At 36.4% G+C, this 26,465-nt stretch overlaps 2 protein-coding genes across 3 annotated transcripts; one reads left to right on the forward strand and one right to left on the reverse strand.

Annotated features, from left to right (window-relative positions):
* Nucleotides 1-875: 875 nt before the first annotated feature.
* On the forward strand, nucleotides 876-17,191 carry si:ch73-170d6.2 (uncharacterized). The gene is made up of 7 exons (XM_053680362.1): nucleotides 876-945; nucleotides 3,823-3,956; nucleotides 5,941-6,001; nucleotides 6,675-6,805; nucleotides 8,794-8,854; nucleotides 9,497-9,630; nucleotides 15,119-17,191. Exons 2-7 carry the CDS (start codon nucleotides 3,863-3,865, stop codon nucleotides 16,804-16,806), a joined length of 2,169 nt encoding a protein of 722 aa, XP_053536337.1. The 5' UTR covers nucleotides 876-945; nucleotides 3,823-3,862; the 3' UTR covers nucleotides 16,807-17,191.
* Nucleotides 17,192-18,482: 1,291 nt separating this feature from the next.
* On the reverse strand, nucleotides 18,483-26,082 carry LOC108265641 (leiomodin-1). 2 transcript variants are annotated; one of them, XM_017468194.3, is made up of 3 exons: nucleotides 25,210-26,082; nucleotides 19,719-21,611; nucleotides 18,483-19,187 (listed from the first exon to the last, which is right to left on the reverse strand). In XM_017468194.3, the coding sequence occupies exons 1-3, from the start codon at nucleotides 25,480-25,482 to the stop codon at nucleotides 19,161-19,163; spliced, it is 2,193 nt and encodes a 730-aa protein (XP_017323683.1). In that variant the 5' UTR covers nucleotides 25,483-26,082; the 3' UTR covers nucleotides 18,483-19,160. The 2 variants fall into 2 exon arrangements, with proteins under 2 accessions (XP_017323683.1, XP_047011630.1); XM_047155674.2 differs by lacking the exon at nucleotides 25,210-26,082 and adding an exon at nucleotides 21,879-25,203.
* Between the last annotated feature and the right edge of the window lie 383 nt (nucleotides 26,083-26,465).

The following is a 26,465-nucleotide window of genomic DNA, read 5'->3' on the forward strand; positions in this document are numbered from 1 at the left end:
GAAACTTTAATAACTGACAAAAGTACAAAGAAAAGATATTCAATGTTTTTACTGACCAACTTAATTTTATTTTGTAAATATAAACAAACTTTAGAATTTGATGCCTTCAACACACTCAAAAAAAGTTGGGATGGAGGCATGTTTACCACTATGTTACATCACCCTTCCTTTTAATTATACTTTGTAATCATTTAGGATGCCATGTTTGCCAACTGTCTTTCTGACAGTGGAGTCATGAACAGTGAACTTTATTCTTTAAATTAGCTAAATTAATCCTTGTATCTGTATTGAGGGTCTAAATGTGTCAAATAACACAGGGCTCTAACAGGGCTTTAGTTTAATAGTTGTCCTAGACCCTGGTCTTTTCATACTAACATGACTAAATAAAACTCCACATTAACCTTGATGTTGATTGTTTTATTTTTTTTTTTTTATTATATGTGTCGGAAAGTACCTTTCACTTTCCATTTCTTGGAAATCATTGACTTCAGGGTAGGAAGGGTTCTGCTTGATCTATGATATGTAATGAGTAAGTATATCACCACAATGTGCATATTTCACTCAGTTAAGGATTACAATTAGAATGTACACTGAATATCAAACAATAGTTTATACTAAACAAAATATAGGAAGCAAAAGTAAGTTCATGGCACTTTCTAAATTATTGCATTTATTATTTTTTTCTTTTTTGGTGTCATTGCATTTATTATTTTTTTTCTTTTTTGGTGCCTAAACCTTGAAAAATTATGGTATGGTATTTATCAGTTTAGGTTGTTTATAAATAATAATAATTTGCTTTTCCAAAATAATGTTTCTGATGCAAAAACTAAGTGTAGCATAGTACAGGATCACTGGTTCTTCCCAAAAAGGGAGGATCCTAAAGGGTCTATATAAACAGACTGTACTGGGCAAGATCAGTGCCTTGAATTGTGGATCGCCTACCAGGTAAGTGTTCCTTTATTTCGTCTCATTCATCTTTTTAGTTATATTTAACAAAATACATTTGATTTTCCTGAACATTTTGACTAAATGAAATTGAATTGTTAGTCTGTGGGCCAATATTCCCCAATAGGAGTTCCTTCAACTGGTTACCATAGTAACATAGGTGGCGCAACTAACATTACACTTTTCCCAACAAACCAGCTTTCTTGCTGCTAAAATTAAACATTCTGGAGGGAGAGCAATCTTATATAAAATTCACCAGTGTATATATGCATCATATCCTACGAGATGAAGGAGAAACAGTATGTGCTCGACTATCCATGTGCAGCAAAAGCACAAGCGCCAATTAGCTTAGCGCTTTTAAAGCTTTATTATTATTATTATTATTAATAATAATAATAATAATAATAATAATAATAATAATAATAATAATAATAATAATGAAACACACTCACTGTTTGCTGCAATTGAGCAAAATCCCGTTGTGGCTCCTATCTCAGTAAGTGACCGTCACCATCAGGGTGTCATTAACTATATTTTCGATGATGACCGGAAGCCGGACCGAAGCTCTGCGGCCGTGGCCTCCGTGTTTCCGGGGCGAAGTATCCGGCTTGGTGTTGCTCATTCCCGGGCGCCGAAGCAGCGACAAACTGGGATTTTGCTCGATTGCAACAAAAAGTGTGTTTTTATGTATTATTTATTTATTTAATTATTTATTTTCTGCTTTAAACCTGCTAAGATCCTAAACTAGGCTACGCTAAGCTAATTGGCTACTGTCACAATGGTGCCTCTTCTACTAGTGAGTAGGGGGTGGCCAGGGATGACGTGCGCTCTACTGTCTTCACTCCCATTGGTTCTTGCTGCACCAAGTCGCTCCAGATTTGCATAAAGTTAAACTTTTTTCAACTTCCTAAGTCTCTGGACACGCCCACATCCCGCCATCACCCAAATACTACATAAGACCTTTCACTTTCTATTTGTTAGAAATAATTGAATTCAGTGTAGGAAGGGTTCTGTTTGATCTACGTGTGTAGTGAGTAACTAAGCATTTCTCCCCAGAATGTTCATATGTCACTCAGTTAAGTCTTACAGTTAAAATGTACTAACCCCATTTCTATAAAATTTCGGATTTTTTCTAATGTGCAATAAAAACAAAAATCTGTGACTTGTGAATTCTTTTGTAACTTTAATTAACTGACAAAAGTACAAAGAAACGATATTAAATGTTTTTACTGATGGCTCCCCCCCCCCCCCCCCCCCCCCCACTATATGTCAGAAAGTTCCTTTCACTTTCCATTTGTTATGAGGATGCGTTTCTCCCGACAATGTGCATATTTCACTCAGTTAAAGATTACAATTAAAATGTACACTGGAATATCAAATAATAGTTTATATTGAACAATATAGCATAAGGAAGCAAAAGTAAGTTCATGGCACTTGCTACATTATTGAATTTATTTATTTATTTATTTATTTATTTATTTATTTTTGTGTCTAAACCTTGAAAAATGATGGTATGGTATTTATCAGTTTAGGTTGTTTATAAATAATAATAATCTTTTTCAAAATAACATTTCTGGTGTAATTAGAATCACAGATCTTCCTTTTCTTACTAATTTGTTTTCCACCAACTTCAAGTTTTCTGCCAAATTAATTTTCTATAAATTAGCCATATTAACCCTTGTATCTGTAATAAGTATTTAAATGTATAAAATATATTAAGTCACTGCTTAGCTACAGCTTATTTCTATTTGTCATGCTGTGAATGTGTGCATTTCAAAGTATATTGTAAAAAGATTATTCAATTAATTTCTGTTGAATCAGTTTCTTAAATATAAAAGTTCATAAGTATTTATTTATGCCTCCTATGTAAGTAAAAAAAAAAACTAAGTGTAGCATAGTACATGATCACTGGTTCTTCCCAAAAAGGGAGGGTCCTACAGGGCCTATATAAGCAGACTGTACTGGGCAATGACTTGAATTGTGGATCGCCTATTGGACAAGTGTTCCTTAATTTAGTTTCATTCATCTTTTTAGTTATATTTCACAAAATACGCGTGCTTTTTCTGAACATTTAGACTAAATGAAATTTAATTGTTAGTCTGGGCGCCAATATTCCAGGGAAGGGCTTCTATTAAATTGAATTACATTATATTAGTTTAGTGCTCTTTACATTCAGTGGCATTAAGGTGTGAACTGGAACAAGACACAAAAACGTAATGACTTTTAATTTCAGTAGATACTTTATAAGCAAATAAGAACTGTAATTGTATTACTAGTAAATCAGTGTATATGTGCTTAAAATGTGCTTATTGCCTAACAAAATGTTATGAGCCAGGCTCTGTAATACCTAGCACAATCTAGGCCTTATATTTTCAAAAATAAGTCATGGCACCCTTGTTAATGGTGGGTAAAAATGTTAGTAAAATGTTTTTGTTGATGATTAGCTAAATATTAATCTCACACTTAACATAATATCCTGTAAAAAAAATTGCAACAAAAATGTAAACATAATTTATTGTGTTTAAAGATGGTATACTTGTTCTTAAACATCACATAATAATAGTACATAGATGTCGATAGGTGTGCTACCTCAGTGTCCATTAAAATCTGATGCATCTGCTGGCACTTTGTCAGGTGACTTTCTTGCAACAAAGTGATTAAATTTCCCTTGAATATTGTAATATAGTAGGTATAATATTGATGTATAGATTTCAATATTGGGGAGATGTATGTATATATGTGTATATATAATAACTAGCTGGATTAAATCCAGATGGGACACCAGTCCTTCACAGGGAAACATTCTCACACACACACTCACATTCACCTGGAGCAAGTTAGCTTAGCCAATCTGCCTATCTGCATGTTTTTGGACAGTAGGAGGAAACCGGAGACCCAGGAGGAAGTTAACACAAACATGAAAAAGTCCACACAGTCAGTAACCCGAGCTCAGGATCAAGCCAGGAACCCTGGATGTGTGAGCCGGCCATCGCGTACTGAGCACCAATCAGGTAAACATACCTTAATTTTGCTTCCTTCATCATATAAGTAGTATATAGCAAAACATTGAATAAAACCTTGATTTTCCTTAACATTTAATGAAATTTAATTGCAAGCCAGTGGGGCAATATCCAAGGGCATTGCTTCTACACCAAGTAGCACAGTAACACCCTTTTGCTTCACTAACCTTCTCCAGATGATGGAATCCAGAAATTTAAACAATCTCATAATAATTTTTCTTTATTATCTGTTAACGTCTGTTATTCCACATCATTGACTTTTCATTTCTTAAGGTCAGAAGGAAAATTTGAATATACTCATTCTAATACATTACATACATCATGCAGTGGGGTCCAAAAGTCTGAGACCACATTGAAAGTCTGGGAGTTTTCTTTTATGTAAAACTGTAAATACACTGAAAGTTTTAGAATTTTGATGATTCTAAAACTAAAAAGGAAATATGCAACATCTTGACTATTCAATATTTAAGATGTTGCACAATGTCTAGGTCACTATTTACAACCCCAATTCCAAAAAAGTTGAGACGCTGTGTAAAAGGTAAATAAATGTACATAAAAACAGAATGCAATGATTTGCAAATCTCATAAACCCATGTTATTCACAATAGAAAATAAATATATCAAATGTTTAAACTGGGTAATTGTACCATTTTAAGAAAAAAATAAGGTAATTTTGAATTTGATGTCTGCAATCCATCTCAAAAAGGTTGGGACAGGGGCAACAAAATGCTGGAAAAGTCAATGTTACTAAAAAGAAATAGCTAGAGGTTAAAACGGATGTTTTAAACAGATCAGTAACATGATTGGGTATAAAAAAAAAGAGTACCTTAGAGCAGGAGAGTCTTTCAGAAGTAAAGATAGGCAGAGGTTCACCAATCTGTTTAAAAAAAAAAAAAAAAAAAATGTATCTACAATTTGTGGGACAATTTCAGAATAATGTTCCTCAACGTAAAATTGTGAAGACTTTGAACATCTCATCATCTACAATACATAATATCATCAGAAAATTCTGAGAATCTGGAAAAATCTCTCTGTACGCAAGGGACAAGGGAAAATTACAGAGCCCCCCTAGTGCCAGGTGGGGAAAGGAGAGGAAAGAGAAAGAAAAAAAACAAACAAAAAAAAAAACGCTGTGTGTAATCCGTACCCTCGGTTTTGTAAGCCGGGCACACACCGCGTTAAAGTCGGGTTTACATTGGACATTCGCTATACATTCGAGCTTCTCTCTTCTAATTCTCAAGAAATAAACAAACAAAAAGGACATAATGTGTATTGTCTGAATAATGTGCATTGAGTGGACATAGAACCAATACAACTGAATATATTTTTACATTTTCAGTAAGAAACCATCTAAAAAGAGCATGACTTTGGTAACTGTATAAGATTTTTATTTGGCACAATAAGTTTATGTGTAATATAAAGGTATATCATTAATAATATATATGCTATAAAAAATTATTTATCCATACTGTATCCTAACACTGCAATAAGTTAGATATCCTGTTAAGTAGATGACTATAAACTTAGTAGAATCTTATACAATTGCCCAGGCTATACACTTTTTAGACGGTCTCTTACTGATTCCATTACTATAAGGCGCTGATGACCTATGTTTCCGCTTCCGCGGGTTTTAACGGGAGAAAATTTAAAAATATATTCAGTTGTATTCTATGTATTCTATGTCCACTCAATGCACATTATTCAGACAATACACATTATGTCCTTTTTGTTTGTTTATTTATTGAGAAATAGAAGAGAGAAGCTCGAATTTACAGCAAATGTCCAATATAAACCCAACTTTAACGTGGTGCAAGCAGTTTACAAAATCGAGAGCACGGATTTCACACGGCTGTTTTCTGTTGTTGTTGTTGTTGTTGTTTTTAACCTGGCACTAGGGGGGCTCCGTAGAAAATCAATATTGCATGCCCATGATCTTGAAGATAAAAGTTCATAAGCATTTATTTGCTCTTCCTAGGCCTACATAAACAGACTGTACTGGCCAAGACCAGTGCCTTGAATTGTGGATCGCCTAGCAGGTAAGTGTTCCTTTATTTCGTCTCATTCATCTTTTTTAGTTATATTTAACAAAATACATTTGATTTTCCTGAACATTTATATTAAATGAAATTTAATTGTTAATCTATGGGCCAATATCCCCCAATAGGCGTTCCTTCAACTGGTTACCATAGTAACATAGGTGGCGCAACTAACATTCCACTTTTCCCAACAAACCAGCTTTCTTGCTGCTAAAATTACACATTAAATTAAACAACAAAAATGTAAACATAATTTTTGTGTTTAAAAATGGTATACTTGTTCTTAAACATCACATAATAATAGTAAATAGATGTGAATAGGTGTGCTACCTCAGTGTCCATTAAAATCTGATGCATCTGCTGGCACTTTGTCAGGTGACTTTCTTGCAACAAAGTGATTAAATTTCCCTTGAATATTGTAATATAGTAGGTATAATATTGATGTATAGATTTCAATATTGGGGAGATGTATGTATGTATGTATGTATGTATGTATGTATGTATGTATGTATGTATGTATGTATGTATATATGTGTATATATAATAACTAGCTGGATTAAATCCAGATGGGACACCAGTCCTTCACAGGGAAACATTCTCACACACACACTCACATTCACCTGGAGCAAGTTAGCTTAGCCAATCTGCCTATCTGCATGTTTTTGGACAGTAGGAGGAAACCGGAGACCCAGGAGGAAGTTCACACAAACATGAAAAAGTCCACACAGTCAGTAACCCGAGCTCAGGATCAAGCCAGGAACCCTGGATGTATGAGCCGGCCATGCCGTACTGAGCACCAATCAGGTAAACATACCTTAATTTTGCTTCCTTCATCATATAAGTAGTATATAGCAAAACATTGAATAAAACCTTGATTTTCCTTAACATTTAATGAAATTTAATTGCAAGCCAGTGGGGCAATATCCAAGGGCATTGCTTCTACACCAAGTAGCACAGTAACACCCTTTTGCTTCACTAACCTTCTCCAGATGATGGAATCCAGAAATTTAAACAATCTCATAATAATTTTTCTTTATTATCTGTTAACGTCTGTTATTCCACATCATTGACTTTTCATTTCTTAAGGTCAGAAGGAAAATTTGAATATACTCATTCTAATACATTACATACATCATGCAGTGGGGTCCAAAAGTCTGAGACCACATTGAAAGTCTGGGAGTTTTCTTTTATGTAAAACTGTAAATACACTGAAAGTTTTAGAATTTTGATGATTCTAAAACTAAAAAGGAAATATGCAACATCTTGACTATTCAATATTTAAGATGTTGCACAATGTCTAGGTCACTATTTACAACCCCAATTCCAAAAAAGTTGAGACGCTGTGTAAAAGGTAAATAAATGTACATAAAAACAGAATGCAATGATTTGCAAATCTCATAAACCCATGTTATTCACAATAGAAAATAAATATATCAAATGTTTAAACTGGGTAATTGTACCATTTTAAGAAAAAAATAAGGTAATTTTGAATTTGATGTCTGCAATCAATCTAAAAAAGGTTGGGACAGGGGCAACAAAATGCTGGAAAAGTCAATGTTACTAAAAAGAAATAGCTAGAGGTTAAAACGGATGTTTTAAACAGATCAGTAACATGATTGGGTATAAAAAAAGAGTACCTTAGAGCAGGAGAGTCTTTCAGAAGTAAAGATAGGCAGAGGTTCACCAATCTGTTTAAAAAAAAAAAAAAAAAAATGTATCTACAATTTGTGGGACAATTTCAGAATAATGTTCCTCAACGTAAAATTGTGAAGACTTTGAACATCTCATCATCTACAATACATAATATCATCAGAAAATTCTGAGAATCTGGAAAAATCTCTCTGTACGCAAGGGACAAGGGAAAATTACAGAGCCCCCCTAGTGCCAGGTGGGGAAAGGAGAGGAAAGAGAAAGAAAAAAAACAAACAAAAAAAAAAACGCTGTGTGTAATCCGTACCCTCGGTTTTGTAAACCGGGCACACACCGCGTTAAAGTCGGGTTTACATTGGACATTCGCTATACATTCGAGCTTCTCTCTTCTAATTCTCAAGAAATAAACAAACAAAAAGGACATAATGTGTATTGTCTGAATAATGTGCATTGAGTGGACATAGAACCAATACAACTGAATATATTTTTAAATTTTCAGTAAGAAACCATCTAAAAAGAGCATGACTTTGGTAACTGTATAAGATTTTTATTTGGCACAATAAGTTTATGTGTAATATAAAGGTATATCATTAATAATATATATGCTATAAAAAATTATTTATCCATACTGTATCCTAACACTGCAATAAGTTAGATATCCTGTTAAGTAGACGACTATAAACTTAGTAGAATCTTATACAATTGCCCAGGCTATACACTTTTTAGACGGTCTCTTACTGATTCCATTACTATAAGGCGCTGATGACCTATGTTTCCGCTTCCGCGGGTTTTAACGGGAGAAAATTTAAAAATATATTCAGTTGTATTCTATGTATTCTATGTCCACTCAATGCACATTATTCAGACAATACACATTATGTCCTTTTTGTTTGTTTATTTATTGAGAAATAGAAGAGAGAAGCTCGAATTTACAGCAAATGTCCAATATAAACCCAACTTTAACGTGGTGCAAGCAGTTTACAAAATCGAGAGCATGGATTACACACGGCTGTTTTCTGTTGTTGTTGTTGTTGTTGTTGTTGTTTTTAACCTGGCACTTGGGGGGGCTCCGTAGAAAATCAATATTGCATGCCCATGATCTTGAAGATAAAAGTTCATAAGCATTTATTTGCTCTTCCTAGGCCTACATAAACAGACTGTACTGGCCAAGACCAGTGCCTTGAATTGTGGATCGCCTAGCAGGTAAGTGTTCCTTTATTTCGTCTCATTCATCTTTTTTAGTTATATTTAACAAAATACATTTGATTTTCCTGAACATTTATATTAAATGAAATTTAATTGTTAATCTATGGGCCAATATCCCCCAATAGGCGTTCCTTCAACTGGTTACCATAGTAACATAGGTGGCGCAACTAACATTCCACTTTTCCCAACAAACCAGCTTTCTTGCTGCTAAAATTACACATTAAATTAAACAACAAAAATGTAAACATAATTTTTGTGTTTAAAAATGGTATACTTGTTCTTAAACATCACATAATAATAGTAAATAGATGTGAATAGGTGTGCTACCTCAGTGTCCATTAAAATCTGATGCATCTGCTGGCACTTTGTCAGGTGACTTTCTTGCAACAAAGTGATTAAATTTCCCTTGAATATTGTAATATAGTAGGTATAATATTGATGTATAGATTTCAATATTGGGGAGATGTATGTATGTATGTATGTATGTATGTATGTATATATGTGTATATATAATAACTAGCTGGATTAAATCCAGATGGGACACCAGTCCTTCACAGGGAAACATTCTCACACACACACTCACATTCACCTGGAGCAAGTTAGCTTAGCCAATCTGCCTATCTGCATGTTTTTGGACAGTAGGAGGAAACCAGAGACCCAGGAGGAAGTTCACACAAACATGAAAAAGTCCACACAGTCAGTAACCCGAGCTCAGGATCAAGCCAGGAACCCTGGATGTATGAGCCGGCCATGCCGTACTGAGCACCAATCAGGTAAACATACCTTAATTTTGCTTCCTTCATCATATAAGTAGTATATAGCAAAACATTGAATAAAACCTTGATTTTCCTTAACATTTAATGAAATTTAATTGCAAGCCAGTGGGGCAATATCCAAGGGCATTGCTTCTACACCAAGTAGCACAGTAACACCCTTTTGCTTCACTAACCTTCTCCAGATGATGGAATCCAGAAATTTAAACAATCTCATAATAATTTTTCTTTATTATCTGTTAACGTCTGTTATTCCACATCATTGACTTTTCATTTCTTAAGGTCAGAAGGAAAATTTGAATATACTCATTCTAATACATTACATACATCATGCAGTGGGGTCCAAAAGTCTGAGACCACATTGAAAGTCTGGGAGTTTTCTTTTATGTAAAACTGTAAATACACTGAAAGTTTTAGAATTTTGAAGATTCTAAAACTAAAAAGGAAATATGCAACATCTTGACTATTCAATATTTAAGATGTTGCACAATGTCTAGGTCACTATTTACAACCCCAATTCCAAAAAAGTTGAGAGAATGCAATGATTTGCAAATCTCATAAACCCATGTTATTCACAATAGAACATAAATATACCAAATGTTTAAACTGGGTAGTTGTACCATTTAAGAATCTCAAAAAGGTTGCGACAGGGGCAACAAAATGCTGGAAAAGTAAATGTTACTAAAAAGAAATAGCTAGAGGTTAAAACAGATGTTTTAAACAGATCAGTAACATGATTGGCTATAAAAAAAAAAGAGTACCTTAGAGCAGGAGAGTCTTTCAGAAGTGAAGATAGGCAGAGGTTCACCAATCTGTTAAAAAAAAAAAAAAAAAAAACTCTACAATTTGTGGAACAATTTCAGAATAATGTTCCTCACCATAAAATTGTGAAGACTTTGAACATCTCATCATCTACAGTACATAATATCATCAGAAAATTCTGAGAATCTGGAAAAATCTCTGTGCGCAAGGGACAAGGAAAAATTAATATTGCATGCCCATGACCTTCGGGCCCTCAGGTGGTACTGCATTAAAAACAGGTGTGATTCTGTAATGGAAATCACTGCGTGGGCTCGAACACCTCCAGAACTCATTGTCTGTGAACACAGTTTGTCGTGTCATCCCCAATGCTGGTTAAAGATATCATGCAAAGAAGAAGCCATATGTGAACATGATCCAGAAACCCCACTGTCCTCTCTGGCAAAATCTCAATTAAAATAGACTGAGGCAAAGTGGAAAACTATTCTGTGGTCTGTTGAATCAAAATTTTTAATTCTTTTTGGAAACAGTGGAGGTTGCGTCCTCTAAACTAAAGAGGAGAGGGACCATCCGGCTTTTTATCAGCGCTCAATTCAAAATCCTGCATCTCTGATGGTATGGGGGTGCATCAGTGCCTATGGAATGGGCGGTTTGCACATCTGGAAAGGCGCCATCAATGCTGAAAGGTATATACAGATTTTGGAGCAACATACTGTATGATTCCATCCGATCTTTACTAAGATACTCTTTTTATACGAGTCATGTTACTGTTGCCAATTAAACTAATTAGTTACAAAATGTTTCTCTAGCTTTTTCGTTTTAGTAACTTACTTTTCCAGCCTTTTGTTGCCACTGTCCCATCTTTTGTTTAGATGTGTTGCGGCCATCAAATTCAAAATGACCTTATTTTTTCTTAAAATGGTACACTTCCTCAGTTTAAATATTTGATATTTTTTATTGTGAATAACATATGGGTTTCTGAGATTTTCAAATCGTTGCATTCTGTTTTTATTTACATTTGTAAATTGTAAATCTTTCTGTAAGTCTCCCTGTTGAGTGCTTTGGTATTATAAAACGATAAGAAGTATGAGGTCCTAACTTATTGTAATTGTGGGCCAACTGCTGGGATGTGAAGAACAAAACACTTTGGGGTATGATGTTGTAGGAAAATAATCAACTTCAGGTTTGTAACATCAATGCAGCCAAACACTGATGTCAATTATTATTCATGACATGGGCCAAATTGTCTTAAATATAAAGCTGGCATTATCCAGCTCATTTTTTGTCCAAAATTACAAGACATAATGCACGTGATCTAAAGAGCTTTAACCTATTTGAATTTATATATGATTAATTTAATTAAGTTGATCTCAAAGGCAATTATAGTACATTAAAGGGCATTTGAACTAGAATGAAACATAAGAATTTATTTTAAAGATTCAAAGTCTCTGCCTGAATGCTCTGCCATTACTGTGATTTAAAAAAAAATAAAAAATAAAAAAGACTTTAACCCTTTCTCACAGTACACTGGCATTCCATTCCATAGAGTATTTTGTGTGTTTAATTTCGGGTGAGAAGGGTGATGAGAAAGGGAGGGTGTGAGCCCCCTGCTGGGCAAACAATTCGCACCTCTCCACAATAATATTGGTACAGAGAGCACGATTTTCTGATGGTAAAACATGTACAACTGCCAGAATAAAATGTAAAAAATGTAAAAACATAGTACGCTAGGTAAAAAAAGAAATACTTATGAACGCCATGTGTGTATAATTTCATATGAGCCATTAACCACTACTGTGGAGTGTGAAATCACAAATAAATTCAATGCTGAACATGGATACACTCAAAACAGGAGCAAATTCCATTCATTTGGCCTCTGATAAAAAGAGTTAAAATGCTATGGAAAAAAAATAATTATATATCTATAATTAGCTGAATAATAATTTCACACTGAAAACAATAACAAATCTAGCTGCAAGCAGCAATACCAGGGGTCAAGCCAATTATCAGCACCACGAGCAGCCAAAGAAACTTTGTAATATGTTTTTGGTTAGAGTCTGATGAACAGTGTATGAGGAGTTAGGAAAAAGTAAAGTTTCAGACATAAAATTTATTTTTAAAAGTAACAAAAATGGCTACTTCCTAGAATTTTTGTCCAGTAGCTGGTGCTCTTCTGAAACTGCTCAAGTAGCATCTGGGCATGATGGAGATTATACAGGAAAGTGTTCAAGAGTTATAAGCCAAAAAACCGATTGTTGCTACCTCTTGACCAGTAGGGGCAGTGTGCAGAAAACGCTGCAGGAAACCTCAGGGCCAAATGGTGGACATTTACCAAGTTTCATCACAATCCCTCAGTGTTATGGAGATACAGCCTCAAGTTCAATTTTGCGTGTTCTTGGTCAAATTCCTTGAAGCGCCATTCAAAAACTGTGCGGTCTATCAAAATTCTGTGAATAATTTGGTCATGAGTTCCTCTAGATCAGTGGTTCCCAAACTGGGGTGACTGAGGGGGTATGGGAGCTAATTGCTGAGATTTACTGTTCATTTCATTCCACCTCACTAAATAACATTAAAATTCTAATTCATGTTTTTCTCACGCCCAAAATGAACTTGTTCCCTCTCCAGTGTACAAACAGCAAAATTGCAATATTCTAAAGGTCAAATACATGACATCCAATCAAATTATCCTGTCTTTCACGATCAAAACTGCATCCATTCACAGTCATGCGTCAGTGCGCATCTTACCGCATGTCATTTATCACCAGCACACGGCTATATGATGAAGTTAAGTAATAGCTTGTAACATTAAAATGGAGAAGTTTTCTGACAGCAGTGGCCCAGGTCCCTCTAACACCGCATCCGTAGCAAGCGTAAGTGTACCCACTGCTACTAGTCCAGTTCACACTGACACAGACAGCGATGTATCTGAAGTTGAAACGCCATCTCTTCTTCACCAGCAACTCGCAGAAAAACCATCAAAGAGGCGCCAATATGATGTGAAATATATTTCTTTGGACTAAATTTCTGTGCAGATATTTAGAAACAAAGCATGCTACTTACTTTTTTGCTAAATAAGCCCAGAGAGTTTTTTGAAAGACATTTAAGACAACTCAGAACCTAAGGGTCTGGAAGCATCCTACATGGTGAGTTACAGTGTGGCTAAGATGGGCAAACCACCATACTATTGTGGAGGACTTAATTCTTCCTGCTGTGGCTGATATAGCTGGTGTAATGCTTGGGGAAAAGGCCACAAGAAAAAAAAAACACAATACAGAGGATGCCATCATCAAAGAACACAGTTTGAGAGAGCGGGTAGGCAAAAGGTTTTTAAATGCCTGGGGGGATATGCTACTGTAAAAAGTCTGGGAACCACTGCTCTAGATAAAGGAAGCCAGTTTTTGTGAAAATTGGATAAACAGTCCAGGAGGAGTTCGAAAAAGTAGATTTGCAAAACAGTTAAATGGCGGACAGGAAGTTTGATCAATCATGACATAATTGGTATCATTGTTCTCGGGCATGACCCACGGAATCTAACACAGCCATTTTCATGAAAGTAGGCAAACAGTCAATAGCTATTAGAATTTTTAGAAATGGCATTATATTCAGGCGCTGTCTTGAAACTCCTTGAGTCCCTTCAGCACATGGTGCCAAAGACACACACCGAGTTTTGTAACGATACCCCACGTCGCCTGTAAAATACAGCATTTTATGACTAAATTCAAAATTGGCCGACATCCAAAATGGCCCACATAGAAATTTTTCATATTGTTCGATTCAGTATGCCACACTAAATCTAACGAGACCAATTTGATGATTTTATGACAAACTGTTCAGAAATTATAAGCAAAAAAGTGCTTTTTTTCATATCTCGTGACCACTAATGGCCAACGTTCTGAAACTGAGCAGGCACCCTCAAGTCATTATGTCTATGGCAAATAATTAGTTTGGTATGCATATGCTAAAGCATTACGGAGATATACCCTCACGTCCCTTATGGCATGCTCTCCATCTAATTCATTGAAGCACCATTCGGAAACGGTATGGTTTATCAAAATTCTTTTGTCATAAGTATCTCTAGATGTAGGCCAATTTCTGTGCAAATTGGATAAATGGCCTAGGAGGAGTTCAAAAAAGTAGGATTTTCAGAAAATTCAGAATGGCAGAAAATTTTTCATGGTGGAAAATGTGCAATTGAATCGTCTTGAGCCAAGAAATCAGAGGAAAAGTTAAATTTTTAGCACTCATGGTTCAAAAGTTATTAACATAAACATGAGTGTAACTTTGGACAGCTGGTGGTGCTAAAGGGATTTAGTTAGAGACTAATCTGCTGTATTAACACATCAGACTGTATCTGTGTGCCAAATTTCATAACTTTCCCGGAAGCAGTTCTGTGGGCTGCCATAGACTCAATAGCAGAAGAAGAAATGTAATGAAAACAATAGGGGTTCTCACCCCTTTGAGCTTGACCCCTAATAAAAAGTGTTCAAAAAAATGTCGTGTGTGTGAGATCTGGCAATCTGCTGGCACAGTGAAATTCTCACATGATTAGTTTTCACTTGCAGATCAGGTGTAAAAAATAATTCGCTGGATAAATTCTAATACAGTGTGAATGGGATAAATATGAAATAGGATAATAAGTAAATACTCCTTCATGTGCTCACAATCGGTTTACAATCTTTTTATGATTTCTAACGTATTTCTTTTTTGCATATCATTTCATGTTTTTCAGATAACCACCAGAGCATAAAGAGCAACAATATGGAAACCAAAATTAAAAATAATAAAAACTACAGTATAAAAAGCACTGGTAAACCTTCAGTGTATCTACTGAATCTGAAGGACACAGGAAGAGATCAGCTTCACATAAAAGACTTTGGATGTTTTTGTCAAAACAGAACTCAACAAAACAAAACTATAATGCTCCTGGGAGCCACTGGCTCTGGAAAGAGCACTCTCATTAATGGCATGGTCAATTACATACTGGGAGTACAGTGGGGTGATACATGCAGATTTAAACTGATAGATGAGCAGACCAATAAAACACAAGCTGAGAGCCAGACTTCAGATGTTACAGCATATCAGATACACTATCAAAATGACTTCCAAGTTCCCTATTCAGTCACAATCATAGACACACCAGGGTTTGGAGACACAAGGGGAATCGCAAAAGACAAGGAGATCATTGAGAAAATCAGAATGTTCTTCTCTGAAAAAGATGGCATTCTTGGTCTTGATGCTGTGTGTTTTGTGGTACAGTCAGCTTTAGCTCGACTAACCCAAACCCAGAAATACATTTTTGAATCTGTTCTTTCAATCTTTGGAAAGGACATTGCAAACAATATCACCTTTATGATCACCTTTGCTGATGGGCAGAAACCTCCTGTCCTGGACGCCATTGAAGCTGCTGATATCCCGTGTGTAAAAGAGGGTGATAAAATCCTTCATTTCAAATTCAACAATTCTGCACTTTTTGCTCAGAATGAAGAGGTGGATGATGATGATGATGACAACTTTGATGAAATGTTCTGGAAAATGGGAAAAGGAAGCATGAAACGATTCTTTAATTACCTGGAGAAAATGGAGACCAAAAGTCTTCAGCTCACAAAAGAGGTTCTGTCTGAACGCAAACACCTGGAGACAGTTGTAACCGGAGTGCAGCCACTCATCCAAACTGGTCTGGCAAAACTTGAGGAAATCAAAATGACAACAGCAGCACTGGAACAAAACCAGAATGTCATAAAAGAAAACGAAAACTTTGAATATGAAGTTGAAGTAGAAAAGAGTAAGAAGGTTACACTTGAAAAGGGAAAATTTGTAACAAATTGCCATGGCTGCAACTTCACCTGCCATTATCCATGTGTATATTCAAACGATGCAGATAAAAGCAAATGTGCAGCAATGAAACATGGCAACTGTAAAGTGTGTCCTGGTAAATGCCCCTGGAATGTGCATCACAACATGCAATTCAGATTTGAAACTGAAACTGTAAAACAGACGAGGACATATGCAAATCTGAAAAAGCAATATGAAGACGCTTTGGGGAAACATATGACAATAGAGAAAATCATCGATCAGTTGGAGGAAGAATATGAAGATGTACAAGAAAAAGTCTTGCAGTTAAATGATCAACTTGCCAGGAGCCTGACACGTCTGAAGGAAATTGCTCTTCGCCCAGATCCCTTGTCCACACCAGGTTACATTGAATTACTGATCGAGTCTGAGAAGCAGATGGCCAAAGCAGGGTACAAAAAGCGCATTGCTGAGTTGGAGGAGTTAAAACAACGTGCTTTGATTCTGGAGAAGGCGGAGAAAGGAGAACCACTTACTGAACACGAGAAGGGTTTGAGGTCAAGGAAAACCATTGCTCAGAAATTAAATGGTGTGTATAACGATATAAAAAACTGGTTTATAACATAATTGGGAAAATAAAAAAGACGCATAGCTTTGCAGTGGTAGAATACTGTGTTGCCTGAGAGAATAATGACCTAAATCGACTGCTTTTTGCAAAGAAAATTATTCAGCTTTTTAATTGTTAGAATTTATTTTGATCTTAAATCCAGCTTAAATTCTGAGTGTACATCAGGTAATTAAAGTCAGATAAATCTTTTCTTCATTTTCAATATTCATATTACATTTGTTTTTCTTGGATTAAAGTAAATGTGATTTATTTCATTTTTTATCTGCTTAACTGCATGTTATTATAGCATAGTGTCTGCAGCAGCTTTTAAAGGCAAGTGACTAATAAAAAACGAAGATATTGTGAAGATCATTTGCATGTTTTGGTAATTAAATAGATATAAAGTTAAATAGTTTTTTTTCTGTTATGTCTTTTTATATATATATATATATATATATATATATATATATATATATATATATATATATATATATATATATCCTTTATTTTTTTAATAAACACTGCATTAATCAATACATTTATCCATCTCTGTTGTACTTTTCAAAATATTTTCAAATATTACATACATTTTGATACTGGATTCTCCAAAGGTCATGATCTTATATGCTTTATGCTTATAGGCTCCTGTCATCAAATTCACTATTTCTGTTTGTTGATGGCTCTGTTCTAGAGACCCAAAGTAAAATGAGGAACCTTGGAGTAATTTTCGATACCAGCCTCACATTTGATTCTTTTGTTCAGAGCACTATGAAGGCATCCTATTTTCACCTCAGAAATATAGCTAGACTGCGCCCAATGCTAAACTTGTCTGTAGCTGAAAAACTGATAAACTCATTTGTTGTTTTACAGCTGGATTACTGTAACGCCGTTTTAGCCGGAGTTTCTATATCCACAATCAACAAATTGCAATATGTTCAAAACTCTGCCGCCAGGATCCTGACAAGTAACAGGAAATGTAAACATATTACTCCTGTTTTGGAGTCCTTACACTGGCTCTCGGTCAGTTTCTGTGTCGATTTCAAGATCATGATGTTGACATACAAGGCACTACATGGCTTGGCTCCGCATAACTTATCTGGTTTATTAGTCCCTTACACCCCAAATCGCAGACTGCGCTCCTCACGGTGCAATTTGTTAACTGTTCTACAAACCCGCCTAAAACCTATGGGTGACAGGGCTTTTTCCGTGTATGCTCCTTCACTTTGGAACTCTCTTCCACCTGAACTCAGGGAAGCCCAGACTTTTGGCATTTTTAAAGCTCTACTTAAGACACAGTTTTTTAAACTTTCATTTGACTTCTGATATCTTCTTTTATTAATATTAGTAGTATTATTAGTAGTATTAGTAGTATTATTATTAACACTGTTGTTGTTCTTATTAACTTTTATATGTTTTATTTTTCTGTGTACTGCTTATTTTGTGTACAGCACTTTGAGAAGCTGCTTTTAAAGGCGCTTTATTAATTAAAGTTGTTTTATTATTATTATTATTATTATTATTATTATTATTATCTTCAATTATCCACCAGTCTTACAGAAAAAAAAATGAAACAGTAATTCTAAACTCTAAATCAGTTTTCCAAACACACATTTAGGATGCATTTTACACAATTTATCCCCAAAAGCAACATTTAATATACTGTAGCAAGCAGAAACAAAAATCCATCTCAACTAAGTACAGCAATGGTGCTTTTATTATTTTTTTCTTCATGACATTTGGAACAAAACCGCTTGAGAGACATTGTTGGGCCCTTTGGAAAGACCCTTAATCTATGCAGATAAATTGCTATAGATAAAATTGTCTGCCTAAGGAGTTAATGTAACTGTATATAAATAGGCTGAACTACAAACTCAGCTTAGACTTCATCCAAGCTTAGACTTTTTCAAAAAGCAGCTCATAGACTTGCACAGTTTAGTGATATTCTGGATTCAAGACAAAGTTGTAATGTGTAGTTAATGGCCTTTTTCCCTTTTAAGACAAATTTTGTTTTCGTAGTCAACATCCACAATTCAACAATTTTCAAGCCCCAAAAATTAATTATATGAGGAATATATAGGCATTAAAATAAAATATGATTTACAAAGAATGTGTGCTCATTATAAGATCTTCATGTTTTAAAACATTATTGTGACCTCCTCAATTGAACTATTAAATAGAAAAAAAATCTTTTAAGTCCAATTCTGTTATAGCTTTAAGGATCCAACTTTTAGTATATAATACTTTGTGAGCATCGCTCTAATGTACCAAAGTTCTCTAATAGTACTGTATTTGCTTTTAGACTCCAGATCCATCATTGTCATCATGGACATCCACTAAAGCTGGTTCGAGCCTCTTCTGATTTTTCTGCCATCTGCTACTTCAGCCACTTAGGAACCTCAACCTTAGAGAGATAGATAGCAAATAGTTGGGAGAAGTGGTGTGGGGGGTAGGGGAGGGGAAATGGATGGAAAACACAATTGTTTATCCAAAGTAGTCAAAATGTAAATGATCATCAGTGCCAGGAAAACACACTGCCAGATATTTCTTTCAAAAAAGTTGTTGCTATGTTTAATAAGAATTTAAATTAATTACTGTTTAATAACTGTCAAAAAATATAAAACTGTAAAAGGGCATCTACTAAAGAATTTTTAATGGCAAAAAAATTCCATTGGAACTTTGTTTGCTTTGTTTATTTGAACACAGCCATAGTCAGTAATTAAAATGGCCTTCCTGAGTGACATGTAGTGAGCCCTTCGCTTACACCCTATAAGGTCAGGGATGGATTACAGCCAGGTTCCTACTGTGCACCTGCCTGGGGGCCTGGCCCCTAAGATGTCATTATCACATGCACAATATAACACATTATACAAACAGATATTTGGCAGTGAAGTGTCTTATGTATTCATGTTAGGACTGATTTCTATCTACTTACTTTTTTGAGCGTGTTCATGTTGCAGTTCCTGATAGAGTCCAGCAACTGATCTCTGGAACTTTTTTGTGTTCCACTTCCTGAGACATTGCTGCTGTCTTGTTTGCGCTGAGAGACTGAGGTCAACGACCTCCGAAGTGCCTGAATATCCATCACTGGGGCAGGAGGAGGAGGAGGAGCTGGAGGTCCTGGGCTTGACTCTGTTGTAAGCCCACCTTTTTTACCTGTTGCTTTGGAGGATGAGGGGGCAGCTGTGGACTTGGGGTGTGGAGTGGCTTTGGGGGGTGAAGAGGGATTGTTAAATTTGGAAACTTTTGCTAGGATAGATTCCTTTTTCTCAACAGGGTTGGACTGTGGAGTTTGCTTAAGTTTGGGCTTATCAGGTATAAGCTTCTTTTTCTCTTCACTAGGGGGTGCTGAGCTTGCATGAGCTTCCTGCTTGACAAGACGTTGTTCTTCTAGTCGTTTCTGACGCTGACGGTCCATATTACGACTAAGGATGTTGGTCATGGTCATCCTTGGCCCAGCTAGCTCAAAGTGATAACCCAACTTGAGTAACGAAGTATTATCCCGTAGTACCTTAGCCATTTCCATCTCAGTCTTCCCTCCACAGATGTGTCTCTGGTTGTGGAAGCGAAGCTCTTTAAGTGTGGCATTGTGCTGCAAAGAATCAATGATAGCCAGAATGCCTTTGCCGGTGAGAAGGTTGGAATCCAGGTTGATTCCTGTTAACGTAGTGTTGTTCCGTAAAGTCCCAGCAATGGCAAAAGCAACATGATCGTCAGCTCTTGTGTTGGCAAGAGCAAATGTTTTAATGTGAGTGTTACTGCGAAGTCCTTCAGCAAACTGGATCAGTGTATCTGTCTTGATAACATCAGAGTTGTTGATGTTAAGCTCGGTGAGTTCAGGATCATCACTGCGCACTTGCTCCAAGAGATCATCAAACATGCTGGAGCCAGTATCACTGTCCATATAATCTTCCTCATCCTCCGTTTTGGCAGACTGGTCATCTCCACTACTGCAGGTCTCAGTAACATTATTGTGAGTTTTAGCATTCTTCACTACACCCTTCCCTTCATCTTTACCTCTGTCTGGCTTTTTCTCTTCCTCTTTCTGTCTTTCTTGCTCCATCTCTATCTCATCCACTTTTCCCCACCGTTTCAGTCTGTCCTTTCTTTTCTCTGTTCCAGTTATATCTCTTTCAGGGTAGAGTTTACTTTTCTCAGTGCACTTTTCCTGTTCCTTTTCTTTCTTTTTCTCTATCACAGGATCCTCCAGGTTTCTCAGTCTGCTTCTCCTTTCTGGCACTCTGCCATGATCTTTTTGGCTCTTCTGCTCCTCCAGTTTGGAGACTAGTCCTTTTGTTTTACTCTCTCTTTTTTTCTCTACCTCCTTCCCTTTTTCTTCTTTCTCCCTGTTTTCTACCTCTTTGTTGCCCTGTAACTTGGATATCAACCCTTTCGTTCTCAAGTTTTCTCCATTCTTACTGTTGTCCTTTCTCTCCTTCTCTTTATTATCTTCCTTTTTCTGTAGTTTAGAGATGAGCTCTGATGTCTTGCTGCTACCTTGCTCTTTCTTAGATGCCTCCCTTTGTTTATATTTTTTATTTTCGACCTCTCCTTCTAGATTCGTCACTGATAACATTTCTTTCCCTCTCTCTGTTTCTCTGCATTCTGGCTTGATCTCAGAGGTCTCATTGACCTCATTCTCTATTTTCATTTCTCCACCCTTGCAATTTTTGTACAAAGTTTTTTCCTCTTTGACATGTGCTTTTTCATCTTTGGCCTCATCCTTGTCAGATGCTTCACGGCTGTGTGACCTAGAAAAGCTCCGCTGTTCTTTGCTTCTTGTTCTCCTTAGCCGATCCCGTCTACGGCCTTCACCTTTAACCTCCCCCTGAAGAACACATACATCAAAGTAAAAATGGTCAGTTAAAACGTGAATAAGGTAGAGACTAGTCAACCAAACAGCTCAAACGTCATTGATTCTTTAAAATAAATACTTGGTGAATTTGGTCGTTTAATGCCTCAATAAACATGGTTTGAAATGTAAAAAAAATAGGGATGGTAAAAATGTTTAAAATGCCCATAAAATGTGCATTTACCAACAGTAGATTCAATAAATATACACTCAATGACAACTTTATTAGGAACACCTTCACACCTTTACATCAGCGCAGGACTTTGACCATGGCATAGATGTTGGTCAGAGATGGGCTGGTTTGAGTATTTCAGAAACCTGGGATTATCATTCTCAACAGTCTCTAGAGTTTATAGAGATATAGAGGTGCGAAAAGCAAAAAAATCCAGTGAGTGATCGTTCTGCAGGCAGGCACAGCTTGCTGATGAGAGAAAAGATTCTCAAAACTCAAAACACATTGAACCTTCAGGTAGATGGGCTACAACATCAGGAGACAACATTGGGTTCCATTCTTGTTGGCAAAGAATAGGAATTTGAGGCTACAGTGGGCAAAGGTTCACCAAAACTAGAACGTTTAATACTGGTGATGACCAGGCAATGTTTTTCCAGTACTCAGCTGCCTTAAATTCCTGTTCTTGGCTGAGAGGTGTAGAACCCAATGTGGTCTTCTGCTGTTGTAGGTTTTCCTTAAGATTCAACATATTGTGCAAACTCTAGGACTGTTTCTGAAATGCATAAGAAACCACACAAGATTCTGATCTGTACATGAAAGTACCTGACAGCTCCTATTCCCAGCTCAAACTAGCCAGAAGAAGACAGCAGGAAGAAAAACATCATCATTCTTTCTTTTGTCACTCAATACTGTGTTTACTCCAGAAACTACAGCTAATAGTAAGAAAATCTAAATGGACATAAGTGGACAAGGGCTTTAATGTTTATGTTTGATCTCTTTTTTGTTGTCCATCTGTGTAATTCCATATCCTATGTATTGTTATTACCTACTGTCGTACAAATTTTCAGTTAAAATGTTACTTTACATTTTTACAAGTCAACATTATTTAAAAGGCAGATAGGCATACTACAGTAAACATTGGTTGCAGTTAATTGCACAGAGCTATTCTTAGACTCCATTAGAAAAATGAGCCTGCACGCTAGATTATTGTGCCATTGTTTGAAGAAGTCTTGGAACCCTCAGACATGCCCTTATAAGGCTGAAATTCAAGGAACAACACTCACGCCAGGAATTCCACCTAGCAGAGCTCAGACATCGGAGTACTAATCATTTCCACGTCCAAAGAGAGAGCATTCTGACCACAAGTTCATTCCCAAAGCATGACAAGACTTCTGCATACTTACTAAAATAAGAATTTAACCTTAGATGAACAGATTTCAAATAAATTACAAACACAACAGTACTGGGAATTTTGGCAAAAGAAATGGGAGCTGAATATGTATGGTGATGCTGTGAACATCATACATCTGGCACAAACAAGATATTACTGTATTTTTATATCTACCAAAAAAAATATCTTTCATGCAAACCTATGCTCTGATTCAAACTAATGGTGACTACTTTATTTTTTATTCATTGAAGATATCAGTTTTATGATCGGTATGATGATCATATTGACTCATTTTACCGTTGCTACTTATGAACAATATAAATAGAGACAGAATTGCTTAGCAATGTTACAGAAACAGGAGATCCCACAGTGAACATCCAAACTGTGTTTGTATGTGTTGAGCAAGGGTTTCCTTGCTTTGCTGGATGTATTTAAAGCAAACAACATGTCTCAATAGATTTTAAACAGAACCCTCGACCCTTTTGCTCTGTATCCCCTTACTAAACTTTCTGCAGCACCTGTTTCAGCACCTGCTTTAGCCTGTAGCACTCAACACTTGCTCTCACCTCATACAGACAAGGGATCAGTGAACTTAGGGCAGAGATGTGCTACAGAAGCTATGCTTTATGTAGCATTCATGGGTAGATTTTCTTGGGTTAAATGTAATTTTAATGGAAATCGAGATTAGTTTAGTTTAGTCCTACAGCAACTCAAACTGAACCCCAATTTGACCAGCTAACCTATCAATTCCATATGGATATGTTTGATTAAAAATGTTGGAGATGAAATGTAGTTCAGTTCTATTTGTTTAGTTTATATCCATCATGGGTAATAAATGCCCTGTGGTATCCACAACGTCAGTGTGTAGTTGGAGACACCACTTTGAGCCAGGCCTGTGTTTATAGTAGCATACACACAACAGTTACCGAGAGACATCTTGGTCATGTACAGACAACTGATGCCCCATTTATAGGATTCTCCTTGAGGACTGTTTGCAGTTTCCTTAAAGCAATGTGTAAATATAAGGATGCTTTGCTGAATTCATATTACTTCAATGGCAGCAATATAATTATTCAGCCAGAAATTCTTGTTTCATGCTAGTGTTTGACAAAAGCCAATTACTATGATGGATAGAAACAAACTCACCAGGACAACAAGAACATGAAAATTAAAAAATTACAATACAAAATGTATTTTTTAAATGTTGATTTGAGTTAAGAATGTTGACTCTGGACTGTCCCCCACTACAGCATAATCACTAATTAGCTGGAAGTGCTAGCTGTCCCGATGGTGACCATCTGTCCACTGTAAGCATTTTGATGACAGGAAGGATCAGTAGTGCATGCCAGCCATATCTGACTGACCAATCTACACACAAACTAGAATTCATCACCTGTGTCTCCTTAGCAGCCTTGTAAACTCTGTACAATCAATAAGCTCTACTTGTCATACTTGTCATACTACATTTCCACCTAAATGGATGTAGGTGCTGAAAGCCAGGTAGGTAATAAGAGGTCAGCTTAGTTGACTATTGGTAACATTTAAAAAAATGGGAATAATAAGCATAATGAAAAAATACATAATAATAATAAATAAATAAAACAATAACGAACACATCTTTACATTGCATCCTAACATCTTAAAGTCTCGTCTTATCATTTTACAATATATTCACCAGTAACAACAGGGTGTCCAAAAAGTCTCCATACATAAGGGAAATTTATATGTTTTAGCAAAATGTCTTCCAAAATTTTTCATATTTAGTTGGGAGAGACGACTCCATGTGTGTTTACAAAAAATGGCCCCATCACTGAAGATTGCCCCAGTATTGGCCCATCACTGAAGATTGCCCCAGTACTGACCCATCACTGAAGATTTCCCCAGTACTGACCCATCACTGAAGATTTCCTCTAACATATGACCATGTTATGTCAGTACGATTTGGCCCACTTTTGGCCCACAATCCACAATCCAAATATAGTGAAAGTCTTAAATGTGGCTGCTTACAGTTCGACCTGTTTTGACCTTCAATAATACACTTGACATTGCCTAAATACTTGCCAATCATATTTGTTTTTCTTACCACCCAGTATAAGTGATGATCAGGTCAAGGCTACACATCTGGCTTATTTGAATCTATTCATAAGGTCTAGTGCGCACTTTACTCGGTGTATACATCACTTGGAGGTATACACACTGTGTCTAGTGTGCACTTCGCATATACACATCACCTCAAAGGACAGCTCGCGCTCTAGGAGTTTCTTGGTCTCGCGCTCGCAGTAGACCAGCATGGCTTCACGGTCGTAGCCACGTGTCGGCTGTTTGTCGGTCTGGTTTCTCTGCCTGAGCCCCACCGGTACACTGGGATCCGGGTCGATGACAACCAGCTCTCTCTCCAGCTCCTCCACCTCATCGGGAGAGAGACTCGCTAGCAGGCTGTCTATATCCGAGTCCTCGCTCACTGTGCGCTCAGAGCGCGCGAGACGAACTTTCCTCCTCGACATTATGGAAACGATGCTTCACACCAACCTGTCCAAAGTGTTCTAAAAACGAGTCAGAGAACCCAAACCTCTGCGAAACATAATCTTGTTTGAAGTGCACAGGACTGGAGACTGCAAGTTGACTGCGCGAGAATAGCACCACGAGCTCGCGCGCAGCCGCGTTCCAGAAATCCGGAGCGTCCAAAATTCCAAAGCGCACAGAGAGCTTGACATATTATTAAAGCGGAGCTAAGCAATGTTTAACGCAACACTCCGGGCTAAAATTTATTTACATACTTGTAACGACTGGTGTTCTGAACAAAACAATGTCTCCCTCACTGTCGCCTATAAACTGGGTACAGTAAAGCAGTCAAGCTGTATTAACCAAACCAATCTCTGCCAAGAAGGCGGGCAACACCTACCAAAGCATACATGCTGTCTAAACTTATTATTCTAAAAATGACTTAGTTTGCTTCCATAAGAAAAGAACATGGTATAAAAATATTCCCTGAATTGCAGGAGGCAGGAGACAACTGATTGCACACACCTACATCAGCAACTCATAAGCATAACTGGCATAGTATTTGAATAGTTATAATGTATTCTGAATGTGGCCTAAGCAGCTAACACTTTTGCAGAAAAAAATATGTTTGAAAGAAATATTGCATTAAAATAAATCTATATTGTGTCCTATTACTGAATGTTTAAGCTTTAAAAGTTTAGGATTTTATTCAGTTCTATTCTATTCTACAAGGTGTTCCCAAAATCTCCATACACACAGAAACACTGAAACACTTTTTAGGCGAATGTTTTTCCAAATTTTTTTTACATGCTTAGTTTATATTATATGTTTTTCTAGATAGCCTTTAAGAACGCCTTTCACAATTGAAGAACGTATTGAAATCATTCTCATGGCTGGATCAGGAATCTGTCACAAGGTTGCGATGGACTTGAACAGGAAACAGGGCAAGCACATCACACATCACACACGACACTGCTGCCAAACT

This window comes from Ictalurus punctatus, chromosome 5 (genome assembly GCF_001660625.3).
Source record: "Ictalurus punctatus breed USDA103 chromosome 5, Coco_2.0, whole genome shotgun sequence".
Classification (NCBI taxonomy): domain Eukaryota; kingdom Metazoa; phylum Chordata; class Actinopteri; order Siluriformes; family Ictaluridae; genus Ictalurus; species Ictalurus punctatus.